The sequence below is a fragment of the Galeopterus variegatus genome, unplaced genomic scaffold (assembly GCF_000696425.1).
Source record: "Galeopterus variegatus unplaced genomic scaffold, G_variegatus-3.0.2 Scaffold4409, whole genome shotgun sequence".
In the NCBI taxonomy this organism is placed as follows: Eukaryota; Metazoa; Chordata; class Mammalia; order Dermoptera; family Cynocephalidae; genus Galeopterus; species Galeopterus variegatus.
Genome location: NW_007730520.1, coordinates 160,871 through 171,848, shown reverse-complemented (window position 1 = coordinate 171,848; position 10,978 = coordinate 160,871). Strand labels below are relative to the sequence as shown.

The following is a 10,978-nucleotide window of genomic DNA, read 5'->3' as shown; positions in this document are numbered from 1 at the left end:
CCGTTAGCCTGTGTTCCGCATATTACTGTGTACATCTAGCTTATGTGCAGGTGAGAAAAGGAGGAGATGGTCTTTTCTCGCATGCCTGTGTGCTTCGGTTGTACCTAACAGGAGTGAACCGAAGCAAAGTGGGGCCAACTGTGCCTTGTAACATAGCTCGCAATGTCTGTCACTTACAAATGGGTGACCTTGGGCAGGTTACTGAACCTCCTTTGCCTCCACTTTCTTACCTCTAAAATGGGAGCATTGTGGTACCTACTTTGTACTTTGAGTATTGACTGAGATGATGCAGGGCACACAGTAAGTGCTCAAACAAATGTTGCTGCTGTTATTATTAATAAGGATGTCAACCACAATGAGAACGTGACATCATGCTCCTTCCGCCCAGCCACTGACACAGAAACATCTTCCTGGTTAACTTGTATGATGTCCTGGCTGTGTTTTGGAGCAGGGGTCAGGATCTCACTGGTGGGGATTTGTAACTAAAAGCTGCCCCCTCCCTGTGGGTCAGGACCTGCCAACTGAAGCATAACACTAACTTTTTCAAGTTATTTCTCCATTAGACTTTCTCCCTGGGCAGAGTCCAACCTGTGTTTTGAAAGCAGTGTTCCAGAGGCTGGGATGGGGTCAGGAAGAGCCCTCTGTCCCATGGATCCATCTGCCCAAGGTGATTCATTCCCATGTCACATATTTCTAAACTCCTATCCTGGCCATTCCCGGAGTTTTCCTAATCCTGCGTGGCCAGTTTCTCCACAAATTCCTCTGCAGCTTCACTTGACATCCTCTGGAGTCATACTGGCATCGCTGTGAGCAGGGACAAATGTGGACTGTTATCTCTTCCCGAGAGGAAGAGCACAGCCTCCCTGAGGGCCGTCCTCTGCGGGGATGCCACGGGGCTGCCTTCAGCCCTAATATCCTAATCAATTTAGGGATAGTCTCGAGGGGGGCAGACTCATGGGGCCTTGGTCCTGAGAGCTTCCCTCTCGGTCCTTATCTGCAGTGTGTTCTCTTTTTCCTTCTTCCTAGTCAATTCTTACCCTGAAACCAGGATCTTTACCTGGCTATCAACCTCTTGGGTTTAAAAAATATTGATAAAATTGAATAATTAGACAATTTTTGCTATGGAGTTAAAATCCTACAGTGTTTGCATATAAAATTAAATGTTGGGATATATTTCATAAGGGAAGATGCCTCTGACCTGTACTGGCAGGCCTTCGGTTCTATGTGACCCATTTACACAGAATTTTGTGACTGCATGAGTGCTGCTGCAGACCTCATGCTGAGCTGCAGGACTCCCACCCTCTAGGTGCCACCCACCATCTCCTGAGCTCCTAACTCTGTAGTCAATTCTTACCCTGAAACCAGGATCTTTACCTGGCTATCAACCTCTTGGGTTTAAAAATATTGATAAAATTGAATAATTAGACAGTTTTTGCTATGGAGTTAAAATCCTACAGTGTTTGCATATAAAATTAAATGTTGGGATATATTTCATAAGGGAAGATGCCACTAACCTGTACTGGCAGGCCTTCGGTTCTGTGTGACCCATTTACACAGAATTTTGTGACTGCATGGGTGCTGCTGCAGACCTCATGCTGAGCTACAGGACTCCCACCCTCTAGGTGCCACCCACCATCTCCTGAGCTCCTAACTCTGTTCCTCATGACCCCCTACCCCCAAGCATGGTAGAGGAGGAAGGAAGGAACCTGGCTGTTCCCCAGTCACCCAGGCTCCCTCTGCCCTCCTCTCTAGCTCTACTCCTGTCCCCCCTGCCCTGCATCATTCCTCACTGAAGGCCTTTCCTCACACCTCATCGAATCCAGAGCATCTTTTATCCAAAATGACCTGCTGCAACCTCTCTACATCCATTCTGACACCAAAATATCCCCCTTTATCCCTTCACTCAGGAAGCCTGGCTCAGGGATCCAAAGCCAGATAAGATGTAGAGCTCTTGATATTCTGGATGGAACAACTGATCCACTGATAGGAGCCTGGAAGCATGTCCTGGCAGCTCTACTCCTGTCCCCCCTGCCCTGCATCATTCCTCACTGAAGGCCTTTCCTCACACCTCCTCGAATCCAGAGCATCTTTTATCCAAAATGACCTGCTGCAACCTCTCTACATCCATTCTGACACCAAAATATCACCCTTCATCCCTTCACTCAGGAAGCCTGGCTCATGGATCCAAAGCCAGATAAGATGTAGAGCTCTTGATATTCTGGATGGAACAACTGATCCACTGATAGGAGCCTGGAAGCACGTCCTGGTTGCAGCAGAGGGCAGGATACAGTCAACTCTGCTGGGGTGGCCTGCACCTCCCAGATCCAGGCACCACAGCTGAGAGTCCCTGGAAGAGGTGGTCACCAGGTTGACTGGGGTGGGGTTGAGGACAGAGGGTGTCCCGTGCTGTAGGCACAGCCTGGGGCTCCATCTAGAATTGCCAATCTCATGCATGAGCGAGGGGCTGGAGTGGGGGTGCCCTGCCCTGGGGCACAGGGGAGATGGTTCCCAGCGTCTCTCAATAGCATTTCCCAGCTGCAAATCAATGGGTGGGTTTCAGGATGGCTCTGCTTCCGTGAACTCACGAGATAAACAGGCTAACCTCTCTTATTTCATTGTTTCTGCTGGAAACTTTTATCTGAATTCCAAACAGCTGAATTGTAAGCATGGTAACCCTTGTCCTTCCTTGAGGGCAGGCCTGGGTTCCTGCTCAATTTTGGGGGGGCAAGGGTTGAATCTGTCATAAGGTTTTTCTTCCATTGTGAGTGGATTTTCCCCTCAACAGTACTGTTCTTTTCTTTTGCCTTTCTGAACCATAATCCTGCGATTCCCCTCTTTGGAGCTGTTTAGACAGAAATGGGTGCTGGCAGGAGCAGCCTAGAAGGGATTCCTGCTCCAGAGGGAGGGATGCTGGGTGGCCCGTGAGTCTGCCTTCCATCCCCAAGGCCTGTTGGAGGCGAGGCCCGGCTTTGAAACTCAGGCGGGAGGAACCTGTAGCAGCGGGCTGCCCCTGAAGCCACAGCTGTCCCTGTGGCTATATTCTCTGCACTCTTTCCTTTGAGTCTCAGAGCCTGCCAAGGCCACATGTCCCTGGAAGCCTTCACACAGCCTAGCTTTCCAAGCACAGCCATGCAGCCGGAGGTCTGGGCACCTGAGCTTCAGCAGTCTGGGCAGCTGGCGGGTCTGGACACTCACACCCTGGCCCCTCAGCAGCCTTGCTCCTAGGGGGAAATTAGGGACAGAGGGAAAATCCCAAGAGGCAATGCACGTGACCTCTGGAAGAAAAAGATTGAGCATCAGCTGCTGGGCCTGCTCAGTCTGTTGTTTGGACTCATTTGGGGGTTGTAACTGATGAACATAACCTACCGGTGTTTCACGACAGGCCACGGTCAGGAGGACGGTTTTGTGGTGTGGTCATTAAACACTGTCTTGGGCGTGGGAATTGGGCAGACTTGAGTGTGAATGTGGTTGCAAGAGCTTGGGCACATTTCTTAACCTCTCTAAGCCTCAGTTTCCTCATCTGTACAATTGGGTATTTCCACTGGCTGGACCAGAAGGCAGGGAGGCTGGGAGGTGCCTGTGTCATGGGTTATTATGAGGACTAAGTAAGATAACACATGCGCAGTCCTAGTGCTGGGCCTGGAACTAGTGCATGTGCAGAAGTGGGCCACACCCACTGAGAAGTGAGAGGCCCGACCCCTCCTCTTGGTCCTGGACCCTCTTAGGGAGCTCACCGTGTAGCAAAGAGAAAGCAGAGGCCTGGCCTCACCTCACAGGGCCTCAGCTGAAGTTGTGCATGAGTCAAGATTGCAGAGTGAAGACCTGGGCATCAAGAAGTTGTTTTCTGTGGGAATGTGAGTGTACAGAAAGGAACTATTCTTGCCTTACTCAAATATGAATAAAACCCCAATGTCTTTCATCTGTGGAACATGGTGGTTTTGCAAACTTTAATGAATTCCCAAAACACCTTTATGAGTTTGGCAGCTGATGGCTTCGAGGTGAGGAACACAGAGGGTGAAGTAACCTGCCCAAGGCTGGGGAGCAGTCCCCTCGCACACCCTCCTCTTCCCAGGAGTCATGTTCTTCTGTGCTCTGTCCTGGATGCTCTTGAATGGTATTTGCTTTCTTGTCATGGTTTTGCTTAAGCAGAGGCTGACATGGAGCCCAGGGACAGTGCTGACTGTATCCCCTGACTGACAGGACATGGGGCAGGGGAGGAGGTGTGAAGATAATTCATTAGTTCAGGGACAGTGGTGACAGGCTAGTCACGCTCCCCCTCAAGAGGTATGCAAAGCATCCTCCGTGTCCTTTGACGAAATCACGGTCGCTGGCTGACTTAAGCAAAGCATGGTTTGTGGCAGTGCCAGAAAGTCAGAATATGACTGTTGCCCAGCTTCAAGTATGCAGACACTCAGACGTTTCCTGGCTTGGTGGGAATGCCTCGCTTTAACGTTTGGTGTGTGGACACAGACTTACCCTTTGAGATGTGTCTGGGGGAAACCTAAGAGACTTGCTTCCAAAATTGACATAAATTGGGCACCAAGAAAGAATTGCACAGAGAAGATATGTGTGATTTTACTGATTTTCTCTCCCCACCCCGCTGTCCTACCCCCAACTCCTGCCCAAATACCTGGTTCAGGATTCTGTAGGGGTATTTGAGAAGCCCATGCTGGGCTTCCGGTAAAAGTGGTCTGAAGTTCTTATGATGTTTCTCATTTCAAAGGCTAAAAGGAAAGTCATAAGATGATTGCTTTATTTATTCCAAGTGTGTGTTTCTCCTGAGAGTGAGGACATCTGTGCGTCTACCCTAAGTGAACAAGGACTAGGAGCCGTCCCGGCCCTCACAGCGGGGGTCGTGTGGGCCTTGTGCAGTGGAGGACTAACAGATGGGACTCTTCTCGTTTTCCGCACTGTCTTGATTTACCTGCCTTCTGGGCTAACCTGTAGAAGGTCCAGCCTCTTTGCACAGCCATTCATAATGCAGCTTTTTGCATTTTGGTTTTGGGAAGTCATTCTAATTTAGTTCACACTGATTGCATAATTCATAAGAGGATCCTTCTTCATGGTAATTTTGCTGCTCTGTTCCCAGAAACCTCCAGTACTGTAATGTGAGGGCACCTAAGGTCATCTGTTGGCAGGGGTGGCTTCATGGGCATGCGACACACAGATCGTCACACTCATGAGGGCCCTGGGCTTACAGTTGCAGTCTTGAAATTCTTATAGTTTTATCTTCGAATTTGTGTCTTGTGAGTGAAGTCCAATTGGACAATGGAGTATGCACTGGGGACTGCCAGCCTTGGTTCCCATGGTCCTGCCTACTGCCATCTGCCTGCCTCTCCTGGGTGGGTTCCTGTCCCTGTCACACTCTGCTCCTGGTGGAGCCTGGACACAGAGAAGTTTGGCGTTACCCCCCACAGTATCTCAGGCAGGGCACAGAGGCAGCTGTCCCCATCCTGGGCTGCAGCTCCACGGCATGTTCATGGGTGACTAGAGAGGGGTGAGCCTTTCCACTTCCCCTGACCCAGGTACCTGGAGCACCCTGGCATGGAGGGTGGGGTGCCTTGGGTTGGGGAAGCTGGTCCCTGGGAAGAGGAGATACTGAACTAGACTTCCCTGCCCCCAGCTGGGTCACAGCTTATCAACCCGGTTGCTGGCAGGAGGGAAAAGCTGGCAGTGAGTGGGTCCTTGCTCACTTGCACACGTTGTTACTGGAACCCCGTGCACCTAAGGGGACTGCACTCACCCCTGCGAGTATCCACATGCCCAAAGGAGAGCAAGGACATAAATAGCAAATAAAAAACATCGACATGCACAACGATGTGGATGTTCTTAATGTCAGTGAAATGTACACTTAAAAATGGTTAAAATGGCAAATTTTATGTGTATTTTCCCACTATATAAATATATTTATAAAGTGTTAAAAAAAAAAAAAAGCAAAAGCAAAATACTCCATGACAGGTGGAGAGAGCGACCATGGAAGGAAGAGAAAAGCTTATATGTTAGTACCTCGATTGGGCACTTATTTCCTTCTTTTTGGACAAGGGGTCCATGTTTTCAGTTTGCACTGAGCCCCTAATGATGTAGCCGGTCCTGTTTGTTGGCCACTTTGTAAAACCACCAGGTCTTTGCCTTTCACAGAGCCTGCCCTTGAATCCGAATCCTCGGAGGAAGTCATGTGCTGAGCACACTCTTACCTTCTCTCTTCTTCCCTCACAGGTATCCTGTTGGCTGTGTGCCAAGCCCTAGAGAACAGCACGTCCCCGCTGAGTGGTGAGTGTGTGGAGTGTGGGGAGGGAGCACACCTGCTAGGCTGGGGGGCTCCTGCCTGTGGAGCACACGCCTGTCCCCTGAGCCTACGCCTGTCCCCTGAGCCCTCTCTGCTTCCCCCTGCTCCCTTCAGCTGACAGACAATTAGCGAGGGCAAGTGTGCTGGGAAATAATACTGAAGGATCTGGAACCATCAGAGTTTTTCCAGCTCAGGTGACAATCTTTCTAACAAAGAACCCAGATTCCTGAACCCCCTAGATCAACATATTGGAGAGCTAGGGAAGCATAGGAACCAAAGTGCTTGTGATCACAGTGTGATGGGTGCACAACCCGGGCACAACCACTGTTACATTTGCGTGTAGCTTTTAGCCATTGTTCATGTGCATTAATATTTTTATGCAATTAGCCCTGGTGAAGAAATTATTTTAATTCATGCTTTTTAAACTCAAGTGTTGGGGGTGTGCATTTTTCCATGTTGCTAGCAAGTCCTGAAATTTATCCTTTTAGAATGTCAGAATGTCCCAGTAAAATTGGCATGTGCAATTTAATTAAGCATTCCCCATTGGATATCTATGGTGCTTCCAGTTTTTTAAGTTATGCTACATCTTCAGGCCTAGAAGCTTTTTCCTTCTTTTGGATTATTTTCTCAGGATATATCTCTAGGAGCGGGAATAAATCCACTTGGTATGAACTACCAATTCTGAGTGAATTGTGCTGATTTTTACCAGCAATGCATGAGCATGCCAGTTTTGCTATTCCCTTGGTAGCATGGAGTATGTTTCGCTGACTTCTGCTCCCATCTTTTTACTGCAGTAGCCCCAGCTATGTCTTCCCAGTTATTTCAGGGACATCCCAATGGGAGGGGGCAGGTTTATTGTGTATTTATAAATTCTCTAACCAGCCACACAGTGTCCCTGGTACTTTGCTCTTCTGCTCTTCCAGTACTTTCCCTCCAAACCCACTGCAGTAGCCCCAGCTATGTCTTCCCAGTTATTTCAGGGACATCCCAATGGGAGGGGGCAGGTTTCTTGTGTATTTGTAAATTCTCTAACCAGCCACACAGTGTCCCTGGTACTTTGCTCTTCTGCTCTTCCAGTACTTTCCCTCCAAACCCACTGAAGATGGTGCTGCCACTCCACTGGGCACCTCTGCTTCTGCAGCCACACAGTCCCCACTTGGCTCTTTTATCCTTGGTGCACTTGAACCCTTACAGTGCCCAGACCACTTGGTGGTTCATGATGACACAGAAGAATATGCCTCTCTCCCTCTATGTCATGCTTTGTTGGGGCTGGAGGTGGAAGGATGTGAGTGTGTCCATCCCAAAGCAGTGCTTCTGGAGTCCAGGGTCTACCAGAGTTTCCATGAAGCAGCTCTTCCACTTTCGAATTGCCTGCCACACCACAAAGGGCTCGGGTGTGGACATGAGGGGGAAGGGGAGGATAGCTTAGTGATTCCACCATGCCGTTCTCAGAATTGCCCCAAACCCCTTCCTAGGATGCACTTACCCCAGGTGCCTCTTTAGCCCCTTCTACAGATAGACCTCTGATGACCTGCCCAAACACTAGAAAGTACTGATGTTCCAACAGACACTCATGCACTGGATGTCGTTTGAGGGAACATGGACACTGGACCAGTTGAGGGTTACCACCTGTTCTGATCATTGTCACTATTACCTCCAGGCATGTCCACGGGCTGAGATGCTTTCTATGTTTCCCTCGCCCTTTCTGTACCTTTCTGGGCCATATTGGGTGGAGCAGAGGCATGGTCTTGAGGTTAGGCCAGATGTATGGGATGGAGGCCTGTGCCCTGGGCCTCGGTCCCTGGTTCCCTGGCTCTCTTGTGGAGCCCCCTCCAGACCCTCTTGGTCCTCACTGTAGGGCCTGGTAGGCTAAGAGCCAGGTTCTCGACTGAGTTGCAATGATGGCAAATGCTTATGCTACCATCCATAGGGAAGGGGATATTTCTGGTTCTTCTATCCCCCCACTCCATCCATTCATACAGGTGAGAAAAGCCTAAGGAATGTCAAACCTGAGCCTGTCCCCTCGGGGGCATGGCATGGCTCCTTCCTAGACCCTTTGGAGTTTCCCGGGTCCTCCTGGGAAGACATGGGCAGACCTGATACATTTATCCAGAAAATGACTGTTCTTGCTACAATAGTGACTGACATCTGCTCCATCTTTCCTTTCTGGGCTTCCTTCTCTGAGAATGCCTCTGATGTGGATGTGTATCCGAGGTTTACTGTCTGTCCCTCATTATGATCTATGACCAGAAAACAACAGTTGAGCCCTGCTGTGTTGCATATTACCCTGTAGCTGGCAGAGTGACACCTGTGGCCCACACTGTGGAGTAACAGCAGAGGCAGCGACACATTCCTAGTGTCCAGAGAGCCTTGAGCCCCCAGAGTTGGCAGGTGGTCTGTGGAGAAGGGGGTTGGCTGCCCACCTGACCTCTGCATTGCTCTCTGTTTGATGGGTTACTTAGCTACAGAACTTGTGCCCCAGTGTCTGAGAGATTAATAAGTAGCTCTTTCCCTTCTTACTTACTCTCTTCCCTGCCCTATGGAACCCAGACATGAATCCAGAGAGGGCTGGGCTGGGACAAGTCCAGATGATTATGACCACACCATAGTCACCCCTCCAAAGGCTAGGGCTTTGTGACTGAATCAGGCCTATTTGCTTAACTTTCTCTTCCTTGAGGGTGACCTTCCTGTCTCCTAGAAGATTTCTCAGGCTCTGGTAGGCCTTGCTATACACTCCATTGGGGGGTAGGCCCCCCAGTGGTGGGTTCATTTACTAAATTTCAGAGCCATCCATTTAGGTTTGAAGACGGGTAGTTTTAGGACAAATGCTGTGAGGATGTCTTTACCTGTGATGTAAATATGCAGGTCTTTTCACTCTAAGACCAGAGTTGACCAGAATGAGAAACAATAATAGACAAAAGATAGGTTTTGATACATTCCGAATGATAGCACTGGAACAAGAGGGCTATAGGAATACTCAGGGTAAATCCCTATCATTTTAATTGGGCATTGCGGAGAGAAAATTGCAAACCAGGAATCCTGGTTGTTAGGCCCACTTGTTCTCAGTTTTTTCAAGTCCCTGGGCAAGTTATTCATCTGGTTTCCGTCTGGATTAGTATCCTCATCTGTGGGACTTGTATCAGGAATGGCCTGTAAGATTTTTCACATGACCACTCTGATGGATTGGTAGGGGTAACTTAGAGAGCTGTGTTGGGAAGGATTATAAGGCTGCCTTCAAGTTTTAGGAAGTGCTGAGTGATCGGCTGGTGATGCCTGCTGTGGACTCGGGGTAGGGAAGTGGTAGTATTTGATTCTCCTGGAACTAGATGCTATTTTACACGCGGGTTAACATTCTGCTTGCTGGAACTATACAAAGAAGCAGGCCTTCTCTGCCCTTCCCTCAAGGAGTCCACCAACAGGAGAAAGACAGCATGGGCACCCGTAATGAGAGCATCATAATGTATAGCAGCCTTGGCCACTTAGTGCATGACTTAGAAAATAATTTCTGTGGGAGTGAGATCAATAGTCTGGGGTTTGGGACAGAAAATTTTTATCTGGTTGATTGTCAATTTGTGAAGCACGCAGAGAAACATTAGCTGGGGGCAGGGTGAAGGCGGCAGCACCTACAGCTGAGAACATCAGTCACACCCTCCCAAGGAGGGAGTTATGACCTAGCTTCAGAAGGCACTTTTTAATGCCCCTTAAAAGGGACAGAATGCACCCTGGTGAAGAGGTTGTCAGGTGACAGCTTGCTTAACATGCAGAAATATTGCGCAGTTTCCAGGCCACCCATCTGGTTCTCCTATTTTCATGGGACTCACTCTAATGACCGAGGGGGTGTGGTGAGGGCCTTGCTCAGGCACCTGGGAGCCAGGTTCCAAGCTTCCCTCTGCTACCTGCCTCGCATGATTTGGGTACTCAGGGCAGCTCTTTACACCTCTGAACTTCTGCTCCTTCTTCCTGCCTGTCTAATGACACCCACCTAGAATCAGGGAGCACTGGAAGCCTTGCTCAATTTAGTGTCTGGGAGGCTTCTCAGAGGTGATGATGAAAGAACATGGAAATTTACACGGGGAATGTCACCATTATCAGCTTGCTTGGGAGATGGTGATCCTATCTTGGTGGGGATCCTGGGCTTAAATATGTTGAGATGGTGAGTTTGGGCTGGGGGTGCACAGGGGGAGGGCAGATCAGCTTATAGGGAAATGTCTTTGAAGGCTTTACTTGTTTGGAAAACAGGTAGAATGCAGGTCAGCCAGCAAGCAAGGGATCTGCTTATTGCTCATCTCATCTAACAAAAGCTTTTCAGAACTGCAAACTCCTTCCCCATTCCATTGTCTAGAGTTTTCCCACGTGGAGCTGAAGTCATTCTAAAATTAGAAGGCTCACGTGTTCTACCCAGGTACATGGTTCACCTGTTCCAAATACGTGTCTATAGCAAGAGACTTGGTATGTCTTAGTTTAGAGATAAAACCACATACACCTGTGCGTGCTTGCTTTAGCAAATGCTTAGAGGAACGTCGGGAGAGAATAAGAGATTTTTCCTTTCCTCTCCAGTGTTTATCCTTGTCCTTCACTTCCTCATTTTTACCTTCTACTTTTTGCAAAGGAAATTGTGCTGGGTCAGTTGTTTTTTTGAGCAAAGGCTGCTCAGAGCAGTAGACAGAACACAGGAAATGGAATCAAGGATTG

The 10,978-nt window shown here is 49.0% G+C and overlaps 1 protein-coding gene across 2 annotated transcripts in view; it reads left to right on the top strand.

The window, feature by feature from the left end:
• TGFA (transforming growth factor, alpha) overlaps nucleotides 1-10,978 on the top strand; it is a 112,659-nt gene that overhangs the window by 36,016 nt on the left and 65,665 nt on the right. For both annotated transcript variants that reach the window (XM_008587517.1, XM_008587516.1), the window contains exon 2: nucleotides 6,217-6,270. In XM_008587517.1, the coding sequence (XP_008585739.1) occupies nucleotides 6,217-6,270 (54 nt within the window). The remainder of the gene's footprint in view (nucleotides 1-6,216; nucleotides 6,271-10,978) is intronic.